The sequence below is a fragment of the Mauremys mutica genome, chromosome 9 (genome assembly GCF_020497125.1).
Source record: "Mauremys mutica isolate MM-2020 ecotype Southern chromosome 9, ASM2049712v1, whole genome shotgun sequence".
In the NCBI taxonomy this organism is placed as follows: Eukaryota; Metazoa; Chordata; order Testudines; family Geoemydidae; genus Mauremys; species Mauremys mutica.
This window is the reverse complement of record NC_059080.1, coordinates 13,177,747-13,202,680: the sequence shown is the minus strand read 5'-3', so window position 1 is coordinate 13,202,680 and position 24,934 is coordinate 13,177,747. Positions and strand designations below refer to the sequence as shown.

At 48.5% G+C, this 24,934-nt stretch overlaps 1 protein-coding gene across 3 annotated transcripts in view; it reads left to right on the top strand.

Annotated features, from left to right (window-relative positions):
• The window catches only part of TMEM255A (transmembrane protein 255A), a 52,575-nt gene that overhangs the window by 10,095 nt on the left and 17,546 nt on the right, over positions 1 to 24,934 (top strand). For 2 of the 3 annotated variants that reach the window (XM_045029622.1, XM_045029621.1), the window contains exons 3-4: positions 4,239 to 4,301; positions 20,098 to 20,187. In XM_045029622.1, the coding sequence (XP_044885557.1) occupies positions 4,239 to 4,301; positions 20,098 to 20,187 (153 nt within the window). The remainder of the gene's footprint in view (positions 1 to 4,238; positions 4,302 to 20,097; positions 20,188 to 24,934) is intronic. The other variant, XM_045029623.1, reaches the window with a different exon arrangement.

Below are 24,934 nucleotides of genomic sequence, written 5' to 3'. Positions count from 1 at the left end.
GGGGACGTGCTAGGGCTACGGGGGAAGTGGCCCAGGGAAAGTGGAAAGTGGGAATAGGAGGAGGGGCAGTGAGTGGCTGCCAGCTATAGGGTCCCTGGGCTGGGACCCAGAGTAGCGGGCAGGCCTGGGTTCCCCACCCCCCTCTACTTGCCAGTGAGGAGAGTGGCCTAAAGCCAGGCTGCAGTTTGTTCCGGAAGCCAGGGGCTAGACTAGAGACGGCAGTCGGCCACTGAGGCAAGTAGAGGGACCGAGGACTGCCTGTCTCCCAAAAGCGGGGAGACAGCGGGCGGGGGCACAGCCAGAGGAGCGTGTCCCAGATGGTGGAGACAGTGGAGGAAGCGGAAGTAATGGCAAGTGAGGCGCCGCTAGTAAAAGAGACCCTGCTGGTCCAAGAGAGCTAATTCCCAGCACGACCAGCAGGAGCACTGGTCCCAGCACTGCGACATTACATACCACAGTTAGTGATTGAAAATGGATTCGAAGTTGGGAAGAGAGTCTGAGGCCATGTCTACACTACAAACTCTGATTGCTGCAGTAAGGGTATCGCTCGTGCGTGCGCACATTTGGCTCCTTGAGTGGACACTGCGCATACTCACCAGGAGTGATTGTGTCAATGCACAGTGCACTGGGGGTAGGCATCCCAGCGTGCAACTTGCTATGATCCGGTGCACTGTCTTTTGGGAAATTTTGGCAATGCATTGTGGGATGGGAACAAGGGATCACGTTCCCATCATGCAACTTTCTCCATCCCATAACGCCATCCCTATCCCATCATTTTTGTGTGGCACTTCTCACTGTCTGCCATCTCTGACAGACGCCTGGAGCCCGTACAGCACTGCACTACTGTCATCAATGTTGCAAACACAGAGCGAACGATCCCCTGGTATTTGCAGAGCCACAGGAAGAAGCAGAGCTGTGGGAGACATGATGATTTTGTGGAGGACAGTTTGCTGTGGGACACAGCGACAACCAATTCAGGGTTATTTGGCATTCACGGAGAAGTTGCAGACAGTTGAGCGTTGCATCTGGGCCCAAGAAACAAGCACTGCCTGGGGGGATCGCATTGTAAGGCAAGTTCAGGATGACAAGCTGTGGCTGCAAAACTTTCAGATGCGAAAGGCCACATTCCTGGATCTGTGTGCCGAGCTCACCCCAGCCCTCCAGCGCAGGGGCACCAGAATAACAGCTGCACTGACAGTTAAGAAGTGAGTGACGGTAACTCGACGAAAGCTGGCAGCGCTGGATTGCTACTCGTCAGTGGGAAATTGTTTTGGAGTTGGTAAATCCACAATGGGGGCTGTTGCCATGCAAGTGTGGGGGGCCTTTAAAGTGCAGGACACAGTGGATGGATTTGCAGCAACGGGCGAACTGCGACGAGGCAATAGGAATATGCCTGTCATCTGTTTTGGCACCAACCCACCTTGCCACAGAGTACACCAACAGGAAGGCTACTTTTCTGTGGTTATGCAAGGGTTGGTGGGTCATCGGTAAGGCTACAATTTAGTCACGGAGGTCGCGGAAGTCATGGAACTCCTGAGCACCCAGGCAGCAGAGGAACCCTGCAGCTCCTGGCCATGGTGGGGGGAACCCCCGCAGATCCCAGCCACCCCGGGCAGCGGGGGGAACCCCCATAGCTCCGACCAGCAATGGTACCCCAGCGGCTCCATGCATCTCCTAGCCCCTGCCTAGCTGCCCCACTTCAGTGTAGACAAGATTGCCATCCTCATGTGTTCAAAAATCATAAGCCAGCCCAAAAAATTACAAGCTTGACTTAAAAAATGTGATTTAAAAAAAAAGTTATAAATTTGAGTTCTTTCTATTTGTCTTTGGGTTTTAGAGACTTCAGATTTTATAATTTCAAGCTTTTCTCCACAAATGAGAGCTAGAAACCTTTTTGTTTGGTTTAGAAAAGCTGAAATTATTGTGTGATCACATGAGTCCAGGAGCTGGGAGTTTAAAAAGAAAAAGCACCACCAAATATCATGAGACTTGATCTATAGGACAGCTGGGTTTGGAAATGTGACTGTTTTTGTGGAGGCCAAACATAGAAAAATGCTTACTGAGATGTCTTCATATTACATCCAAATGTAGGTGTAAAAGGCCATTCAGGGAAGCTATATACTCTTTTGATGTGAAATGCCACCCTAAATGCCATCTCTTTCTTACAGGACTAACACAGTTTTGGTTGTTTTGTCTGTTCCCTTAATAAATGTAGCCACCAATGTATAACATGACTAGGGTGACCAGATGTCCCGAGTTTATAGGGACAGTCCTGATTTTTGGGTCTTTTTCTTATATAGGCTCCTATTACCCCCCCCACCCCCTGTCCTGATTTTTCACATTTGCTGTCTGGCCACCCTAAACATGACAACTCAGTGAACCTTTTGGTGATGAATGAAGTCTAGTAAATACCAATAAAGTATTCTTCTGTCCACCCCTGCTATACTGGGTGGACAGACCCATAGACACTGTTACTGCTGCACCTGCACAAGTTTCGTTTAATACTTTTCAGTTTGAATTATTATTGCATTTCACCTTTTGGTTTGTGGCTATTCTCTACAGCCAAGTGCACAAGAGTTTTCTTAAATATCTACTCTAGATACCTGCCAAACCACCTTGTCCTGCTGCTTAAATGCTGTCAGGTGAAAAGTGATATCTATGGCTTTGTTGCTAATAATGCCGTAGATTCTGATGTTGAAATAATTTTAGAACTGGAATTTGATTTGTGTGAGTTTTGCTGTTTGAGTCCTTTTTGCTCAGTTTCGACAATGAAAATAGATCAGTCAGTTTCATTTTCTGGTTCTTTTGCATTACACAATAATACTGAAGTATTCGGGTTGCAAACAAAGCAGGGAAGGATTTAAATCCAAACATCTGTTTTCATTCACTTTGTGTCGGCTAAATTTCATGGACATTTCTATTAATATAGGTTGTATAAAACAAATTTTCCTTTTCCAGATCCTAAATGTTGGTCATAAGCTACTTGACTCTGTTCCTTGAATCATTCTAATGTGGTCATTCAGGGACACTCTTCCCTGTTTTATTTCTTGGGTAGCGGCTACCAGAATCTAGACCAGGGGTAGGCAACCTATGGCACACGTGCCGAATGTGTCACTCGAGCTGATTTTCAGTGGCACTCACACTGCCCAGGTCTGGGGGGCTCTGCATTTTAATTTAATTTTAAATGAAGCTTCCTAAACATTTTAAAAACCTTATTTACTTTACATACAACAATAGTTTAGTTATATATTATAGACTTATAGAAAGAGACCTTCTAAAAACGTTAAAATGTATGACTGGCATGCAAAACCTTACATTAGAGTGAATAAATGAAGATTTGGCACAGCACTTCTGAAAGGTTGCTGACCCCTCATCTAGACCAAAATCCTCAAAACCTACAACAGCTGATCAGTTGGGTTTTCGGATTTAATAAGAGGATCAATAGCATTCAGTCAGTAGGTTAATAAACAGACTATATAAAACAGGCACAGCACAGCAGGATCTGTTGTACTGAGACATTATGCTGACTAAGTGCAGTGAAATTATTTTCTAATCGTTTGCTTTAGGATTATTGTTAATTGTCCTCAAAAGCATCTTGTGACCCCTTTCAATGAGGCAGGAATGGAAGAAGTTAAATGTTTGCTAGTATGAATGTCAGTGCAATAAATACAAAAATTTACTTCTAATGATTAACAATCTCATTGTTTAACTGAAGATTTTGGTGATCCGTGGTACGGTCACTTAGGCCCAGATCTTGCAAACATTTAGTGCGTTGTCCCATTATGTTGTACTCCCATATGTTGTACTCCACATATGTACGTAAAATTACTTCCGTGCATCAATGTTTGCTGGAGGGAGCCTGAGTGCGCCAACCTTTTTCCCAGAAGACCAGCAATACAAATCCTCATCTTGCATCCATTTGCCCATTTCTAAATGTTATCTATAGGGATACACATATATATTTTATTTTTATATGCTTGAAGTAATTTTTATTGCCATGTAAATTGTGTACTCAGCAATTTCAGGTAGGAAAAATTAGAAGCATTACACCACTAACGTGATTCCAGCATTTATTTTCTTCAGCTGCATGAGATTTTAAGTTTGGGCCTCTTGTACAAAGAGGAACGTGTTTGAAATGCATTTTTTTTGTTGCTTTTGGGTCTAACCCTACTCTGTGTGTATGCTAACTATGTTGGGTATCTTCCATATATAAACATTTGCAATATGTTGCTTTTCAGCTTGGTTTTGGGTCATTTCTTGGAATAATTGGATCAAACTTGATAGAAAACAAAAGACAAATGGTAAGTTCAGTATCTGTGTAGCTAATTTATTTAAAAAATTACCTAAACAATAGTAATAAACCTTGTTTTTTAAGTGCTAGAATGTGTTTGCCTAGCACTAGAGTAGCCCGTTTGTCAGCCTTACATTTTTGTAGACTTGTTGAATAGTAATGACCGAACTTCCATGTCTTTGTCTCATTTGTAGTTACGTTTAAAGGGCCAGCTGCTGTAATTCACTGTAGCTCCATTGAGGTCAGTAGAGTTGCCCTGACGTTACCAGCTGAGGATCTGGCCCAAAAGCCCAGAATAAAGAGAGCCAGTACAATAGCATTACTGACAAACCGAAAATACTCTTTAAGTCTGGAACCCGCAGTCCTTCCTTAGGCAAAACTTCTGCTTTGCTGGTGCCTTACATATGACGCTCCTGTTACAGGTATTAACAGGGTGGCTTGTCCGTGGACTGGAGAGCCTGGGCCTAAGTCTTTACAGAATGACCCAGGTGAGAGGAATCAGGTGATTCCAGTGTAAAAGGAGCAGGAAGTTGCAGTGAAGGGGGAGAAGCTTAGGAAACTGCAGCTCCGCCTTTAGACACTTCAGGGAGTAGTAAAAGGCTCCTGCAGGGCCCTGAGTCACAAAGTGGAAGACATCATCTGCGAAAGCCTGTGGAGAAGGACAAACTCCAGGCAGGAGGTACTGGGAAGCAGATAGACCCTCAGGGAGGAAGGGCTGTGCCCAGCTGGAAGTGGGATGAAGCCTGTAAGAGTTTTGAGTTCTATTTTCAAAGACTGTGTTATTTTGGACAACCAGGAGAGAGAGAGTGAACTAGGGGTGAGGCCTGGAGGACCAGTGTGCACCTAGAGACTAAATAAATGGGACCCCCTTGAGGGGATTCTTTGAATTACCTGGGGACTGAAGAAAGGGCAGGGCACTGCAGAGTGACCTCTGGCCACAAGGGGCAGCTCAGGAGGCAGCCAGCCCTGTTACAGGACGCCAGAATATTAGCCTTTTTTTCAACTGCATCACACTGTTGACTCGTATTCAATTTGTGATCCACTATAACCCGCCCCACCAATCCTTTTCAGAACTATTACTGCCTAGCCAGTTATTCCCCATTTTGTCATTTAACGTTTGTTTTTCTTTCCCAAATGGAATGCGTCACACTTGTCCTTATTGAATTTCATCTTGTTGATGTCAGACCAATTCTTTACTTTGTCAAAGTCATTTTGAATTCTCATCCTGTTCTCCAAAGTGATTGCAACCCCTCCCAGCTTGGCATCATCTGCAGATTTTATAAGTGTACTCTCCACTCCATTATCCAAGTCATTAATGAAAATATTGAATAGTACCAGACCCAGGATTTGACCACTGCTGGAGCCCACTTGATTGGAGTGACCAGACAGCAAGTGTGAAAAATTGGGACGGGGGTTGTGGGGTAATAGGTGCCTATATAAGAAAAAGCCCCAAATATCGGGACTGTCCCTGTAAAATAGGGACATCTGGTCACCCTACACTTGATACACCCTCCCAGTTTGACAGTAAACCATTGATAACTACTCTTTGAGTATGGTCTTTCAAATACTTGTGCACCCACCTTATAGTAACTTCATCTGGTACCCATTTCCCTAGTTTGCCTATGAGAATGTCAAGTGGAACGGTCAAAAGGCTTAGTAAAATCAAGCTATATGATGTCTGCAGTTATTCCCAGTCAAAGAAGAAAATTAGGTTGGTTTGTAATGATTAGCTCTTGACGAATCCATGTTGGTTATTACTAATAACCCTGCTATCCTCTAGATGCTTACACAATCATTTGTTCCAGTATCTTTCCAGTTAGGCTGACTGGTCTGTAATTTCCTGTGTCCTGTTTGTCCCCCTTTTTAAAGATAGGTATGGCTTGCCCTTCTCTGGGACCTCACCCATCCTCCATGAGTTCTCAGAGATAATCACTAATGGTTCGGAGATTGCTTCAGCTAGTTCCTTCTGCACCCTAGGGTGAATTTCATCAGGCCTTGCCAACTTGAATACATCTAACTTATCTAAATATTTTTAACCTGTTCTTTCACTATTTTGACTAGTATTCCTTCCCCTCTGTTGTTAATATTAATTGTGCTACGTATTTGGTCACAATTTACCTTTTTAGTGAAGGCTGAAGCAAAATAAGCATTAAACACCTCAGCCTCTGCGATGTCATCAGTTGTTAGCTCTCTTTTCTTGCTGATTAGAGGACCTACACTTTCCTGTCTTCCTTTTTATCTTTATATATTTGTAGAATGTCATCTTATTCCCTTTTATGTCTAGGTGTAACTCATTTTGTGCCTTAGCCATTTAGATTTGCATGAGAAGTGATTATGCATGAGAAAACTTAGAGAAATTTGCCATGAATGTTCCACACTTGCAATTCAAAATGCTCATAGCTTGAAACACTGTTGTTTCTTCTGTTGTTAGCAGTGTGAGTGCAGCTTATCTGAGGAATGTATGGGAAATGACCACTTCTTTCACTGAATAACTTCAATCTGCAGTACTGAACTTCTTGAAATTAAAAACAAAAACAAAAACATAAGCTGAGATGAAGTGTGGAAAACATGAGCCCCACAGGAGTTGTTTTGAGAAAGTTTAAGTTTTGAGCAACTGAAAAGGTGTCGGAGTGGGTGGTCAGGGTGGAACTTGGAACAGAATTGTATTTATGTGGGAACTACCTGAGCTCACAACTGTACCAATTCACAGAAACCTGCACATTAATTCCCTGCCATCTTCCTCCTCCTCACCCCTTAATGTTCAGGAAAGCAGGATACCAGGGTAATGGCCAAGAGATTTCCCTGTAGCACCTCACATACCAGCATCTCAAAGCACTTTATGCACCTCAGGTGACATCTGCAAAAAGGGGGAGAAATGGGCTTGTGCCCCGCTTTTTTTTTCTTCTTCCTTCTTGTTTGTCATGTAGGAAAAGCCTGAAAAAATTATTTTCACAAAAAGTTACTTCTTGCTTGTGAATTCAGGTCCTATGTAGCCTGCAAGGCTGTGGTATTTGGAGAAATAGTGAAATGATATCACAAGAGCAATGAGAGGGAAAAGTTGGGCAGGGAAGGGATTTTTAGTCAGGCTTTTCAAAATTATGTTTCCCTTTTGCTTATACCCATTTAACTCCAATGCCTGACTAATTCTTTGGAGAAAGGAAGCCTTTGTTAAAGAATGAACATCTTCCCTCTCCCATCCCATCAGCTGAGGTTTGAGAGAGAACAATGTACATCCTTGGAGAACCCCAGCAAGTCCTTCAGCAAAAACAAGGGAAACCAGTGCTGTCAGCTCTGATATTTTTAAGGTAAAAAACAAGAAAGAAAAATTTAAACAACCCTTTTGGTCTGTCTTTAAGAAGCAAAAATTAGCACATGGAAGCACTCTGGCCCACTCCAGGAAAATATTTAAGCACAGGCTTAACTTTAAGCATGTGTATTGTCCCCTTAAACTCAGTGGAACTACTCAAGTGCTTTAAGTTAAGTGCGTGCTTGACTGGGCCAGGGTACTCAGCACGCTATACGATCAAGCCCCATGTCTTCCCTGTGCTCCTATCATACTGTATTTGAAATCATTTTTAGTAAGTCACTTTTCTGAGGGGTGATGCACAATTTGGTTTTGGCCTTACTGTATTTAAGGAATCAATCTAAAATCAGATCCAATATTTATTTTAAAGCCAAATGATGTGGCGTGATTTATATGGAGGGCTAGCGGAGGTGCCAGACAGCCAACAGTGATTAAAACTGAAAAACCTTCTGGAAACAATGGTGTGTTTTAGGGAAAAAAAATAGGTGAAATGTCCATCAGGTATTTATAGAGCAGTGTCACTGAGTAATCTAGGTGGTGGAAGTGGGGCAGCAGATTGTAACTGAAACATGATCAACTTCTCACGCTTCATACGCGGAAGTATTTTAATGCAGTGTATTTGAGGGTGGGGGTCGATCACCCTCTTTATTCCTCATGGCTTTATTTTCAAGCACCTCTCCAACGGGGTAGCATAAAACAAGATATTTATTTTTCATCCAGTAACAAAAGGATCCAAAGCCGTAAATGACAGGGAAACAAGATGCATCAACATTCCCCTAATATCAGCTAAAATGAGAAGAGAAACTATTGCTTCAGGATCCCCGCTCTGATATTGATGTTTGTGCCTTGGCTAACATGGACCTTGTAGAACATTCACTTTAACCCTTTTCCAGGATGCTGTCATGCTGCTGGGGCTGGCTAGCAGGGTCTCAAACTTTTTCGTAGCGTCCTGTAGACCATCTCTTAACAGGAGGACTGGCTCATGCACAACTCCCCTCCCATCCACAATTGTGCCACAGCCCCGTGGCAATTACAATAATTTCTTACACTGAAAACTAACGTGGGGGAAAGCACTTGAAGTATCCTACGCTGTCTTTTTATCGTGACTGAGTGGGGGAAACAGAGAGGGTTAGCTTTGTGGGAACAGCCAGCTCTTTGCAGACCACCAAAAATTGGTCCTTAGAGCAATTTGGAAGCCGCTGCTCTGTAGGAAGGAACTATAGGGGTTTGTGAATCCCACTCCTTGCTTAGAAGTCTTCCTTCAAACTAAATGCAAAGCTGAGCCCAGCCTCTAGGAGGTGGTTTCTCCAAAGGATGCTGGCTGGTTTGGCCCATTTCCCCACTCTTGAGTACATAGCAAGTTACTGCCGCCACTCCTGACTGGGGCTTGTAGAGACTGGTTTAGTCAGAACTAGAATGTGGATCTCTGTGTGTGCTGCAGAATTTGTGTCAGAGTTATGGGGCTGCTGCTCCCCTTGCTGGGCTCTCTGAGTGTACCCAGGTGTTTGGCCTCATGCACTTACCTGTCTCGGGGAGGAGAATTTCCCACTGTTAGACTGGGATCTGGATACAACACCCCGCTGGTGCCAACCACTTATTACCATGCAGGCCTGACTAGGCACCTGCATTTCTTCCCTTGGGAAATATGTGATTGACTGACAGACAGCCTTCATAAAACAGGCTTATTAGGGAATGGAACAAAGCATTAGAGAAAAGGATTTCAAAACAGCTGCATGCATGTTTAGTCACCCAATCTTACACTTCACTACTTAGGTTAGATGGGTTCCTTCCTAAATTGGGCTTGCTCCGGTCCTGTAACTCATTATTTTAGGAAGCTCAGGAGCTGTGGGCCCCAGCCAGGTCACTGTTTTGATTCCAGAGTGTCAGTGTGTTTCACTGTCTCTTTGACTACGGTTTCCCCGTCAAGGAACACCCTTTTCTCAAAGCCCCACCTGCCCTGGTTGAGGATGAATCCAATTATTATATTGCTCAATGGCTTTTGTTACAGGGCCCAGATGTGAAGACTTCAGTCTGAGGCTAAGGGGTTTTCCCAGTGGCCCAGCCAGAGCATCTAAGGCCGTGTCTACACAACAAAATTATGTCGATCTAACTTACATCAGCACACAACCACTGCAGTTATTAAATCGCTTGCGTGTGCACACACTTGGCTCCTTGTGTCGACAGTGCGTGTCCTAACCACAAGGGCTTGTATTGATTGTGTTGTCAGCAAGGGGCATAATGAGATGCCTCCTGAAAGCCAATAACAGTCGATGTAAGCAATGCAGGGTCTAAACTGACACCACATCGACCTAATTACATCAACTGTGACTGTATACACAGAAATACACGGGGGAGGTGGTGTTACTATATTGGCAGAGGGAGGCACTTATGCCAAATTTAAGTGAAGACACTTCCACAGCGAGGCCGATGCCAGGCAGGTGACATCAGCCTACCCCTTCAGTGTAGACCAGGCCTAAGATACTGCTCCAGTGATGGTTGCTCCATTGTTTGGCAGCTAGATGCCTTCAGCCGTAATGACTAGCAATCACAGGTCTTACGTCTGTGCGATGAAACTGACGTTCCAACAAACCGGAGGCCACTCATCCAGTTTTAAACCACACAGCCCTCTCTTCAGGTGATTTGTCCCCTGTCCAGTACTGAGACAAAACCAAACATGGTTTTGTCCAGGATTGGATGCCAGTTTGAAGAGCACGCTGCTCCATCCCCGTTGGCGTGACCTTGCACGCACTATGTGAGGTCACACCGGCAGGGTGGGATTCACTCCATTCCTGGAAGTACCGGAATGTCTAGTATTCCAGGATGCGTGAGTGGCCATCCTACACTCAGAAATTCTGCACAGTTTGGGGGTACAGATGAATGTTAATTGTCGAGCGCCTCCACATTCATCACAACTAGTAGTACAATTTAGCACGGTTGGCCACGCCGGCAGGAGAAGTCCAGGAATAGGGGCTGCCAGGGCCAAAGTGAGCTGGCAAAGCTGGAGAAGCACCCAGGCCCGGCTTTAGGCCGATTCCCCGGAATTGGGCCCTGCGCCTCAGAGGGCCCCGTGCCTTAGGCGCCTTTTAAATTTTTTTTACTCACCCCGGCGGCGGTTCGCTCCGGGGTCTTCGGCGGCCCAGCTCCCCTGGCCAGAGTGCAGGTCGGAGCGCGGCAAGCCCGCGGCAAGCCTGCTCCCCTGGCTGGAGCTCCGGCCAGAGTGCGGCAGCCCCGCAGCCCCGCTCTCCTGACTGGAGCTCTGGCTGGAGCGCAGCAAGCCCCACGGCCCCCCTCCCCTGGCCGGAGCGCAGCAAGCCCCACGGCCCCGCTCCCCTGGCCGGAGCGCAGCAAGCCCCACGGCCCCCCTCCCCTGGCCGGAGCGCAGCAAGCCCCACGGCCCCCCTCCCCTGGCCGGAGCGCAGCAAGCCCCACGGCCCCGCTCCCCTGGCCGGAGCGCAGCAAGCCCCACGGCCCCGCTCCCCTGGCCGGAGCGCAGCAAGCCCCACGGCCCCGCTCCCCTGGCCGGAGCGCAGCAAGCCCCACGGCCCCGCTCCCCTGGGCGGAGCGCAGCAAGCCCCACGGCCCCCCTCCCCTGGCCGGAGCGCAGCAAGCCCACGGCCCCCCTCCCCTGGCCGGAGCGCAGCAAGCCCCACGGCCCCCCACCCCGGTCCGGAGCGCAGCAAGCTTCACGGCCCCGCTCCCCTGGCCGGAGCGCAGCAAGCCCCACGGCCCCCCTCCCCTGGCCGGAGCGCAGCAAGCCCCACGGCCCCCCTCCCCTGGCCGGAGCGCAGCAAGCCCCACGGCCACCCCTCCCCTGGCCGGAGCGCAGCAAGCCCCACGGCCCCGTTCCCCAGCCCCGCAACCCCAGCCAGAGCGCAGCAAGCCCCACGGCCCCCCTCCCCTGCCCGGAGCGCAGCAAGCCCCACGGCCCCCCTCCCCTGGCCGGAGCGCAGGAAGCCCCACGGCCCCCCTCCCGTGGCCGGAGCGCAGCAAGCCCCACGGCCCCCCTCCCCTGGCCGGAGCACAGCAAGCCCCACAGCCCCCCTCCCTTGGCCGGAGCTCAGCAAGCCCCACGGCCCCCCTCCCTTGGCCGGAGCTCAGCAAGCCCCACGGCCCCCCTCCCTTGGCCGGAGCGCAGCAAGCCCCACGGCCACCCCTCCCCTGGCCGGAGTGCAGCAAGCCCCACGGCCACCCCTCCCTTGGCTGGCAGACCAAAGTGCCCCGAAGACTGGGAGTGCCGCCCAGTGAGTACACGCCCCAGGAATCAGGCCCCGCACTTGCTAGAGCCGGCCCTGGAAGCACCTGCCCTCGCTGATCCTAGTGCTAGCCAGTGCTGTCCAGCCCTCCATTTCATGAGTGCTCTGTTCACTGTGGAGTACATGTATAGTCCCATACATGAAAGTGGCTCACACACCTTAACAAGATGTCTTGCCGCAGTAGGTGCATAACAAATGTTGCAGAGCTCGCTTATAGCACAGAACCCGACCCCATGTGTCTGATGTGGTCTGAAGGTGTTTGTTTCACTTAGCCCCACCCATGTTTGTTGCAACCCAGGTTTGTTGCAACAGCAACATGTTCCCTTGTGATGTGGTCACTCCCCCAGCAGGGTTTCCAGCAGGGTTGTTTGCTGCTTGCAGCAGGCTCACGGTGCTGCAGCACCAGCATATTCAGACGCTGGCTGAGTAACCAGGATCATATTACGCCTGCCCTCTGCCCTGCATTCTTTATGGCAGTGTTTCCCAAACTTGTTCCGCTGCTTGTGTAGAGAAAGCCCCTGGCAGGCCGGGCTGGTTTGTTTACCTGCCGCGTCTGCAGGTTTGGCCAATCGCGGCTCCCACTGGCTGCGAGTTGCTGCTCCAGGCCAATGGGAGCTGCTGGAAGTGGTGCGGACCGAGAGACGTACTGGCTGCCGCTTCCAGCAGTTTCCATTGGCCCGGAGCAGCGAACCGCGGCCACTGGGAGCCGCGATCGGCTGAACCTGCGGACAATTGGCTGAACCAAACTGGCCCGGCCTGCCAGGGACTTTCCCTGCACAAGCGGCGGAACAAGTTTGGGAACCACTGCTTTATGGGGCTGCCTATTAAATAACAGAGTGACTTGAAGTTGGTTTTTTTCAAAGCCCTGAGCAGCCTAGACTCAGGGCAAGTCCAGGGCCGGCTCCAGGCACCAGCATAGGAAGCAGGTGCTTGGGGCGGCCAATTCAAAGGGGCAGCACTCCGTCCGGTATTGGGGCGGCATGTCCGAGTCTTCGACGGGAATTCGGTGGTGGGTCCTTCATCCCCTCTCTTCCTCTTTGAGCCGCCGCTGAATTGCTGCCGAAGAGGAGAGAGGGAGGACCCACCACCAAACTGCCGCAGAAGAAGTAGCACGATTGAGCTGCCGCGGAAGTGCCACTGCTCTATTTTTTTGGTGCTTGGGGCAGCAGAAAAGCTGGAACCGGCCCTGGGCACGTCTATGCTACAGTAGCAGCCTCGACGCTTCCTCCATCGATGGAAGGGCATTTTCCCGTCAATTGTAGTTAATCCATCTCTCTGAGTGGTGGTAGCTATGCTGATGGACATGGCCAGCTCCAGGGTTTTTACCGCTCCAAGCAGCAAAAAGGGAAAAAAAAAAAAAGCCATGATTGTGATCTGCAGCTCTACCGCCGCCACTTCAGTCTTCGGCGGCAATTCGGCAGCTGGTCCTTCGCTCCGAGAGGGATTGAGGGACCTGCCGCCGAAGACCCGGACGTGCCGCCCCTCACCGTTGGCTGCCCCAAGCAGCTGCTTGCTGGGCTGGTGCCTGGAGCTGGCCCTGCTGATGGACCATCGGCCTGGTCGCATCTACACTGGGGATTAGTGTGATCTAACTGTGGCAATATAGGTGCGACATTTTTCACAACCCTAAGCAATGTAGTGAGGTCAATCGCATGTTCACCTGTAGACTAGGCCTGGTTTGTTACCTGATCAGGACATCACCCTTGGGCCCGGTCCAAAAAGGTATCTGTGACCCCAGCAAGGACCACAGCATGACCTTGCGTGGGCTGGTGATTGCACCTTTGCTGTGGCAGCAGCTAGCGCTTGGAACACTGTTCCTGTCTGTGTTTTGAGTGTGCCCGCTGTTGGCCCTTTATTCCTGTCAAACACTCCTGCTTTTACAAGGATGGTTTATATGTTGCATAATATTCACTGAATTGGTGAGGGCCTGGGTGAAGCTTTAAAAATACTGTTTTCTCCATGAACTGCTTCAGTGCATTAGCTTGGTAAAAGCCTCATAGCAGAATTGTTCAGCACTGAGGAAAAGCATTTGACCCATTGCCTCTCTTACCCTTGGTTCCACATATTACAGTGTAGAGTACATATTTGTCACAGCAAATAGAAGGGCTTTCTTCCCTGCATAGACTAGAACTCAGCACAACCTACATTGTAGAGCTGCTAACGATGCTTCCATAATCATGTCCTGGGTAGCTTCTCCAGTATCAGAATAGAAATTAAATTGCCATGAAGATACCTTCCTGTGTCTGTATGCAGAGGAACTATAGTCAGTTACGCTTGCCAGATAAAAAATGGCATTTGGATCAGGGTACCTATTTTACCTGTGATTGTGCAGTGGACGTGGAACTCCTACCAGAAGAGATGAAACTCTGTAATGTTTACATGAGAGGCTAATAAAATACAACCGTTTACTAACTTAGGACTTGATCCTGCAAACATCTATTACACAGGAAGTCAGAGACACAGTCAGTACATGTTTGCAGAAGGAACCCTACAGTATGCTGCTAGCACGCTGCCAACAGAAATGTTTATTGGCTGTGGAACAAGAGAAAGTCTCAGGCATTATGCTCCATTTAGAAAGTTCTTTTAAAGAAGGGAGAAAATAAACAATTGACTGACCTAATTGTGCAGGTGCCATCTTCCCTCTCTCCCTACCACTGCCCTAAATCTGCTGAGAGGCTCTGCAGTATTTCTACTGTCCTGGATAATTGCTAAAGTCAACCTGCAGCTACACGTGGCTTTGTGTAGGCCAACAGCTACATCTCAGACTCCAACTGGGCAGCCAGTGCAGACTGCAGAACACCAGTGCAGTTTTTGCACAGTGAGATGTCTTGCTTGGCACTTCGGGGCCTGTCACTGAGGACCTGGCCATGATTCATCCTGAGAGTCACTGTGAGAGAATCCACCTTCTGGCTTTCACGGGAAAAGTGTGGAGAGCATTTCCTGGGGAGAGAGTCTCTCTGACATGCTCCCTGTAGAAGAAACGTGTGTATGTTGTCTTAATGTCATTCCCTCTTACAGCCCTAGCCTCTCTTCTCCTCTCCCTCCACTTCTTCCCCTCACTTCCTTTCTATTCTCTCTCATTCTCCTCTTCCTTTTTTCCTGTCCTTCCTGTCTTTTCCATCCCATGCTGCCTCTACTCCCCATTACGTTCCTCATCTCCTGCCTTCTCTTACCACTTTCCTTTCAGATCTGCTTGTGTCATTTCAATGTGAGTTAATGGCCTGAGCCAGTAGCAGCTCCAAGCCCTGCTAATGTTCCTGTAATGGAGATTTCAGGCTTGCATTAAGTGCCTCAATTGCATACTTGGCCAACCTGCAAGGTTTTTCTAAGGGTTTGTTTACACTGCGAAATTGACCAACATAGCTATGGCGGAATAATTATTCTGCTATAGCTATGCTGGTACAACTCCCCTGTGTAGACAATCTATTCTGGAATAAAAGTAGGGTGACCAGATGTCCCAATTTTATAGGGACAGTCCCGATTTTTGGATCTTCTTCTTATATAGACTCCTATTTCTCCCCCCACCCCACCCCGTCCCGATTTTTCACACTTGCTGTCTGGTCACCCTAAATAAAAGTGACTTTATTCTGTAGTAATTACTCCACTATAGCTATCCCAGTCAATTTCCCCTTAGTCTGGAGAACTTGTGTCCCTGCAAGCAGATGGGATATGTACCACTCCTTGCTTGTGAACATCCTCCATGTGAATGTGTATATTTATTTGTCCAGCCTCCCATCGTCACTTTGATAATGCAGCCTGCTTAGCAGAACGTGTGTGTACTTGCATCACCAGCCTGGCAGTAGAGGAGATTGTCTGATTGGCTTGCTTGCTCCCAGCAGCCAGTTGCATTTGCCCTCTTCTTTTTAAGTTATTTAAAGTAACTGGATCCCAGTGAAAACCCTCACTGACAAGTGCTCTTCTGTGGCTTGATCAAGACAGGGTAAATTTTAGGTTCTTTGTCTTCATTCGCTCTGGCAGGCTCAAACACATCCAGTCCGCAACCTGGCTTTTCCTGCTCTCTATGCTGATCCCTGCCTCACGTGGGAAGGAGACTTCAGGGGCTGATGCTGATTTGTCTCTTGATCACAGAAGGCTAAAAAAAAAAAAAAAGCCCTCTGGTGATGTGTCTCTTACAGGAGCACTTTACTGTCGGGGCCTTAGCATTTTTCTGCTCTCCCTGAGAGGCACCTCAGTGGCTAAGGTGGTTTTGTGGAGCTGTGACAGACACAGCAGAAGGTGTTTCAGATAAAGAAATAAGCCAGCCCGTTCCAGGTAACTTTGGCAGGCAGTAACCTGAGCTCAGGACTTCCTTAAGCTTCCAGCTAACCTCCTCCGTTCCTCCCTAGCAGCAAACTGAATATTATAGAATCAGTAATGAGGTGGATACATGATCCCAGCTCTGTAAAACGACTTTTTCTCTCACAGGGGAGGGATCTCTGGCTGAAAATAGTGAGGCTGGCTTAAAAATCATGAGATTTTAAAGATAATAATTTGGGATGGTTTTTGGCTTCTGGTTTTTGAGGACCAGGGTTCACATTTTTAATCTTCCCTCCATAACGAGGCAGGTAGAAACTTACATTTTGAGAGTCTTAAGTAGTCACATGACTCCAGGAGCTGGGACTTCAAGACAAATACCCAATACCAAAAGACTTGCAGTAAATTTGAAAGTGTTGGCAATGCCATGCTACCCCTATACTACTTTCTACCAAAAGAGCCCATTCACACAGTCACCAGCAACTTTCCATTCCCGCCAGTAAACGAATGACCGATTTCCTTAACATCAGAGAGTGGAAAAAGCATAGGAAACAACCGTTAGAGCATTTCTCTGTTCTGCCGGGGAAATATGCCAGTTCCCTCCAAGCGGTGTCTTGCCATCAATCCGGGTATACGGCTGCCTTTTCTTAAGGATGAAAACAAAACCTTGACAAAATGAACAGCTTTTAGTCCTTCACATATATACATGTCTCCCCTCCCCATCCCTCAAGACACATTGAACAGGCTTCTGAAGAGACAAGCATAATTTAGAGAGAAAGAAAATCACAGTATTTCAAGCCTGTGGCAGATATGTGTGTGGAATACAACATCAGCCTTTCCAAAGGGACATCTCATTCTCCTGGAATGCAGGAAAGTGAAACCAAGTGGAAACGAGGTCAGAGAAGGCTTGGAGGGATTCATATTATAGCAAGGAGCTCTCTCCCCTCCCCATGCTTATTAACCAAGTCAAGTGGATTTTGGCAAGGGAGTGATCAAACAGTTTTGTAGAGGCACTTTGGCAGGCAGGTTCGGGCCGCAATATCCAACCAAGACAGTTCATTAGGAAGGGCAGGCTCGGCATTTGTTCTTAGCCTGTTCAACAGAAGGCCAACCCTTCCTTAGGGCACCTTCGCCGCGGGGGGGAGGAGTTCTTAATTCAGGTTAGCTAACATGGTTAAAATAGCAGTAAGACAGACACAGCAGCTTGGCTTTTAACTTGGGCGAGCAGCACTGGTTGAAGCCTGTAGGAGAGCGTGGCGTTGAACTTGAGCTGATCATGGCCGAGTTGCTGTGTCTTTGCTGCTCTTTTAACCTGATCTGTGTTAACCTTGTTTTTTTCCCCAGAGAAGATGTACCCTTAAAGATAATCTTTAAAGCAGGGTAGATTGGGTGTCTGCTCTGCCCCCCCCCCATTCCTTTGTTGTATTTTAAACATTTTCAATTGTTTTTTAAATTTGGCTATTTAATAAATAAACCCTATGCAGATTAGCCAGTCTTGATAGCCCTCTTTAGGGCTGCAGGTTTCCATGGAGGACCAGAGAACTGGAATGTGCTCCTCATCTCCTAATTGAAAGTGTGGCGGGGGGATGACTCGTTAGCCAGGAGAGCTTTTCTCCTAAAAGTTTGTCAGGTGTTTGAGTGAAATGGGTGGTAGCAAAAAGGAAAAAAACCCACAGCCTGACTGAATAACCTTTCTGCTTGGCTCCACTATCACTGTCACTAGTGCAGTCATAATTACACTCATTCTCCGGTTGTCCAGGGAGTCTTCCAGGAGAAACATGGTAGAGGAGCCTTGAGTTTCTCATGGAGAAGACAGGTCTTTTATTTAGACATTGGGAAGAAGTGCGAAAAAAAGGCACAAACCCATTGTTGTTTTCCCTGGCAGATCACTTTCAACAGCGAATTTCCTGGCTTTTTGTGTTTGTCATCGTTACATAATATAATTTAGAAGTCTCATGTTGAGCTGCTGCAGCCGAGTCACTGCTTTCAATGGGCCAGGGGACCAACCTTGAGGCACCACAGCCCTTGCTGTGACTGGGATGGTAGCCAGTGAAATTCTCCCACTTCGTGTGTGTGGACAGCTGCATCTGCCACCGTGTAGTTCTCCACATTGGAGATGGGATTATTTGCCTGATGTTGAAATCGATTGGAATGTGGGGAAGCAAAGCTGCAACCCACAAGTGAGATTAGGCCCCTCATCCCCCAATAGAGGAAGAGGGAGAGTGGGCGAAAGAACAGCTGCCAGAAGAGGGAGGCAAGAAACTCCTCCCCACAGCAAGTTGGACGGGAGGGCTAGGTAACCTGAACCCTTCCCTCCCAAGCGGAGGGAGATGTTCAATCCTAAAGTGCATCAGTACTTGATGATGCAGCTCAGTGAATCAATCTCCTGATACATGGACACGTTGTCGTGGTGAGACACGGTGCTACGGTTCTACCATCCAACCTCGATGGCCACTGGGATGAAGTATCAACCCTGTGGCCTCAGGGCTTTGTCCCCATATGGGCAGGTGCAATACACAGTTGGCCAGATCCAGTCTAGAGAGGGACTCGCACTGACTGCACGTCTCCCTGTTTTCTTGTTCCTGAAAGTTGGAGCCTTGCAAAACACCATGGTGTGGCTTCATGGAGATCCAGCTTCTGTGGATCCAGACCTCCTGAGTTTAATTGTGATATTTGAGCTCCAAATGCAACCAGAAACTCAAAGCAAAATTCAGAGTTTCAGCTCAAAATCAAGGGAAACCAAGAATTTGGTGTGGGATTCAGCACTTGCCCAGAAATCAGCTCTGAGTTTGCTCAAAAGGCGACTCTCAGTGAGTCTGGCTTGTGGTGTAGCAAAGTCTAAAGCTGGGTGGCCTGGAGTCCTGTTGTTAGTCCTTCACTCAGCTCTACTGAATACCAGGCAGTAAAACAATTAGTTATTTCTCAACGTGCCTTGTTCTTGTTTTATACTCGCAGTCAGGAGCAAGGCACTGATCTTGCAATTGGGTGCTAGCAGGCAGACTTGTGCATGCATAGAGCTCTGCTGACTTCAGAGGGACTCGCCGTGGTTGTAAGGGTCTTTATGTGGATTTGGTGGCAGAATCGGACCTAAGTGAGCCCTCTACTCAAGGCAATGGAGTCACACGGGTGTAGACCTGGTTTGCGAGGAGAATCAGGCACATGGTCCCTTCCCTGATGACTTTACAGCATAAAGGTCCATTCCTGCAAATCTTCCATACCCAGAAGTGCCACTGAAGACAAACGGAACCCCGCATGCAGAGAACTTCCAGGGTCAGGCTCTGCTAGACCATATACAGATGGGTCAAAGAGAGACGTGGCATGGTCTTGTAATACAGACAGCCTAGGCTAGGCATGTGTCTTCTGGTTTCAGGGTTTTATATATGAAGCATCCTTTCTTGAATATCTAGCCCATTGTAGGGGTTTCCTTAAAAATTATATAATCTCAGCACATGATGACCTTGATCTAGAAACCAAGAAGAGGGATAAATCTGTCATTTGCTGACAAACATGTTCAGTCAATAACAAACTCTTTGGAAACAGCCCAAGTATTTTTGTTCATTTAACAACTGGAATACATGTTACTGTGTGACAGCCAATTTCAAAATAGCAACACATTTGACTAGTTCAGCAAATCAATTGCTACAACACTTAGTGTAGCACTTGTAAGTCTTGATTACCCTTATGTTACAACAGAAGATCCCCAATACACTTTTCCAGCAGAGAATCATGTGCTGTTTTGCTGTATAGTTGTCACATGGGTTGTGATGCATTCACAAAAACTTTCTTTGGTGACAAATTCTTGCCTTTGATGTGTATCCGATTGATTGATTTCAGTGAAAACTGTGTGTGTGCAGCCTAGGGCAGTGTTTGGACCATTGATCATCTGGCTGTTTATTGATTGGGATAGATAGATTTTATAAATCTCCTTATGTAAGTGTGAAGTAGTAAACGTTTTGTTGAAGCAGATGATACTTTGCTTTGTTTTCCTTCCACAGCTAGTTGCATCCATTGTCTTCATCAGTTTTGGAGTCATTGCTGCGTTCTGCTGTGCCATAGTTGATGGTGTCTTTGCTGCCAGACACATAGTAAGTATTTCCAAAGGAACATGCATGCGGCTATACCTACACTCCCTGCATTCCACACCATAGTGCAGGGGTCCCCAACGTGGTGCCCGCGGGCGCCGTCCTGGCCGGCGGTGGAGCATCCGCCAAAATGCCACCGAATTTCTGCGGCATTTAAGCGGCGACGCCTCTCGATGACGCCGCTTGCCGTGGACAATTTGGCGGCATTTCGGCGGGTGCTCCACCGCCGCCACGGTCCTTTGTCTGGCGCCCACAGCCATAGTGGATCAATCCCACGTCTGAACTGAAGGGAAAATACCTTCTAAAAGACAACTCAGCAAAGCTTTTCTGTCTTCTCTACACTGTGTTTCTGTAGCCATGGTCTCAGATACAATATTCCTCTTCAGTTACCATCCAATGTGTGATCTTCATTTTCTCTGCAGAGTTCAACAGCCACCTAACTTGAGCAGTAGTTGCATTTCAGTGGTGGATGAAGTGATAGGTTTCGCTGGTAAAGCACATCAGTGTGAAAGGCTCTGTATACGTGTTACTGTTCTGGTGTCGCAGCTGGATGGGTAGCAGTGAGATATAGTGGGAAGAGCTTAGTGACCTGGAAATTTGTGTAAGGAGACATACCATCGAATAGATGCTGGTGATTTCCCTGTTCCTGCCCCCAAGGAGCTTACAATCTAAGTATAAGACAAGAGACAACAAATGGATACAGACAGAAAGATGGGGGAGCATCAGGAAACAGTGCGACTGTATTGGTCTGTACGGTAGGTAGTGGGCTCAGCGCACCAGCTGAGATCTTAGATTTATTAGCTATATTGGCGTATATTAGATTATTAAGGCCATACACCCTTAGTTGCTCCTGGGACATATTTTAGAAAGTGAACCCCTAGAATGCCTCAAACCACAACAAAGCAGTTCAATCCTCAACAATATACACCTCTACCCCGATATAACGTGACCCAATATAACACAAATTCGAATATAACGCGGTAAAGCAGTGCTCCGGGGGGGGGGCAGGGCTGCGCACTCCGGTGGATCAAAGCAAGCTCGATATAACACAGTTTCACCTATAACACAGTAAGATTTTTTTTGGCTCCCGAGGACAGCGTTATATCGAGGTAGAGGTGTAAATGTCACCTGGCATTTCTCTGCTTGTCTGGCTGGCTCTGATGAGTAGGTTTCTTTTCCATCTCTGACTTCCATGTTTCTGTGCAACATAAAGTATTAGCTTAGGTAAAAATATGAAGCTGTTTTTAATTCCTGGCTGATCCTGGCCATGTGGGGTGCTCTGGACCTGATCTCAGCACTGCTGTTTAAGGATCTGCTGATTTTGCCTGCTGCACAATGATGTGAGTCTGAGATTCATCTTTGCCAACCCCCCGATGTTTGTATGTGATGGCGAGAGCAGATCAGTTGGAACAACAGGAGTGCCAGGCTCTGGTTTCTGCATCTTGATTAGTGAACCTGGGTCTGGCTTTGCTTCACCTTGTACCAGTCCAAGAAAATCACCTTTTACAAGTGTTAATGTACCTCTGAGTACATCCTGTTCTTTCCACTGCCATTCCCCTACCCCAACACACTGTTATAAGCATCGGGCCAGATCTTTTAGAGAGCCCAGCTTCCGACAGCTCCTAAATAAAGATACGTCTTCACTGCTCTTGCCTGGGCTCGTACCTGGGAGTTGCTGCTAGTCCCCCTCCACCTCTCACCATCCATATAAAAAACCCCTCTCCCTAGGGCAGTGGTGCTTTCAGCCCACACAGGCTGGGTCATCTGGGGTCTAGGCTGAGTTGGCGTGAGGCTTTCACTCAGACTGGTAACCCACCTGCTTTGCAATGAAGATGCTGGATAAACCACCTCTATGCTGATAATCCTCCAGTGCCTTTCCACGGTTCCCCCTTTGGGCCCGGAACGACAGAGGAATTCTCCCACAATTCACATGAAAAGAATCATAGAGCAGCTTAGCTTATTGCAGCATAAAGAACCATGGGACATGCCCCCAGAAGTCCTAGTGACGCCCACATAGAGGATGATAAAAAAACAGTTACTCAACTCGTAACCATTGTTCTTCGAGATGCATTGCTCATATCCATTCCAATTAGGTGTGCGCGCGCTGCATGCACAGTCGTCGGGAAGTTTTTCCCCTAGCAGCATCCATCGGGTCGGCTGTGGAGCCCCTGGAGTGGCGCCTTCATGGCACTCAATATATGACCCTGCCGACCCGGCGTCTCCTCAGTTCCTTCTTGCTGGTTACTCTGACAGAGGGAAGGGAGGGTGGGTATTGGAATGGATATGAGCAACACATCTTGAAGAACAACAGTTACAAGAAGGTGAGTAACCGTTTTTTCTTCGAGTGATTGCTCATATCGATTCTAATTAGGTGACTCCAATGCCAGATGATGGTGTAACGAGAGGTGAATGTATACACCGAGGACCGAGTTGCTGCCGTGCAGATTTCTTGTATTGGGACCTGGGCCAGGAATGCTGATGATAAAACCTGAGCCCTCGTGGAGTGTGCTGTAAGAGCCGGGGCTGGGACCTTGGTCAGTTCGTAGCGCGTGCGGATGCAGGACATGATTCAGGAGGATATTCTTTGAGATGAGACCAGGAGCCCTTTCATCCAGTCTGCCACCACTATGAACAACTGGTTCGACTTCCTGAATGGCTTAGTGTGCTCGATGTAGAAGGCTAGCACCCGCCGAACATCCAGGGAGTGCAGGCTCTGCTCACGGCTACTGGCATGAGGCTTAGGATAAAAAACAGCGTGTGAAAGTGTGACACAACCTTAGGAAGAAAGGCCGGGTGAGGTCTGAGTTGCACCTTATCCCTGTGGAAAACCGTATAGGGTGGGTCTGAGGTAAGGGCCTTTAACTCAGACACCCTCCTTGCTAATGTATTGGTGACCAGAAAGGCTACCTTCCATGACAGATATAGAAGGCAGCAAGTTGCCAGCGGTTCAAATGGGGCCCCATTAGCCTGGAAAGGACCAGATTAAGGTCCCACGTGGGGACAGGCTGTCTGATCTGGGGATGTAGCCATTCCAGACCCTTGAGGAACTGACCAACCATAGGGTTAGTGAAGACGGAGCATCCAGATGCTCCCAGGTGGAAAGCTGATACAGCAGCGAGGTGTACCCTTATAGAGGACGCTGCCAGGCCTTGCTGTTTCAGGTGGAGAAGGTACTCTAGGATGAGAGGTACAGGTACCTGGCGAGGGGGTGTACGACGCTGGTCTCACCAACAAGTAAATCTTTTCCACTTTGCCAGGTATGTGGCTCTAATGGAGGGCTTCCTGCTGCTGAAAAGGACCTCCCTTACCTGTTCTGAGCACAGACGCTCCATGGGGTTCAGCCGTGAAGCTTCCAAGCTGTGAGGTGGAGGGACCGCAGGTCGGGGTGGTGAAGATGACCGTGGTCCTGAGTGATCAGGTTGGGGAGGAGAGGCAACGTGACCGGGGTGTCCACTGACAGTTCCAGGAGTGTGGTGTACCAGTGTTGTCGAGGCCACACTGGAGCTATCAGAATTATCTCTGCCCCATCCCTGAGGACCTTGAGTAGGACCTTGTGCACAAGAGGGAACAGGGGAAAGGCGTAGAGCAGGCGGCCTCCCCAAGGTAGCAGGAATGCATCCATGATTGAGCCTGGGCTGTGTCTCTGGAAGGAGCAGAATATTGGGCACTTCCTGTTGCTGCGGGTGGCGAACAGGTTGACCTTTGGAAGATGGAGTGTATGACATCCGGCCGGATGGACCACTCGTGATTGCGGAAGGACCTGCTGAGGTGGTCCGCCAATGCGTTCTGAACTCCTGGTAGATAGCATGGTCCAGGTGAATGGAGTGGGCTGTGTGGCACTCCCACAGCCGGAGGCTTCCCGACATAGGGGAGAGGACCCAGCTCCACTCTGCTTGTTGATGTAAAACATGGCAGTGGTGTCGTCAGTCAGAACCGCTACGCACTGACCTCGTCGTCGGGCCTGAAAGGTCTGGCATGCTAGTCGCACTGCCCTCAGCTCCTTGATATTGATGTGGAGGGTGAGCTCGTCCTGTGACCACAGGCACTGCGTTTGGAGGTCTCCCAGATGCGCCCCGCTCCCAGAGCTGATGCGTCAGTTATTAGGGACAAGGAGGGCTGAGGGCTGTTGAAGGGGACTCCTTTGCACACTGTCCTCAGGCGAACCTTCAAAAGGCCTGCTTTGAACTCAACGATGGTTCAGTCGGGCCCTGGCTCTGCCCGGGCAGGGGGTGGGAAGGCTTGTGTCCGCCATTCCTGCCCCTTCTCCCATAAAAGTCCTGCCTTAGCTGAGGAGGATAGGAGTGCTGCTGCTGAGGCTTGAAATGTTTGCATTGGGTTGCCGGGGTGTGCATACCCAAGGATTTCATGGTAGCCCTGGAGTCTTTTAGGCTATGCAGCCTAGAGTTGGTCCACAAACAGCCCTGCCCTATCAAAAGGCAGGTCCTGCATGGTCTGTTGATCCTCGGGCAGGAGGCCCGAGGCCTGCGGGCATGAGCTACGCCTCATGGCGATACCGGAGGACAAGGTGCACACTGCTGAGTCCACAGCATCCGGTGAGGCCTGTAAAGAGGTCCGTGCCACCGCCTTGCCCTCCGCCACTATTGCTCCAAACTGCTCCCTGGACTCTGTTGGCACCTGCTCCTTAAACTTGAGCATTGAGTTCCAGAAGTTAAAGCTGTATCTATTCAGAATTGCCTGCTGGTTGGCAATCCTGAGTTGCAACCCCCCCCGAAGAGTACACTTTGGGTCC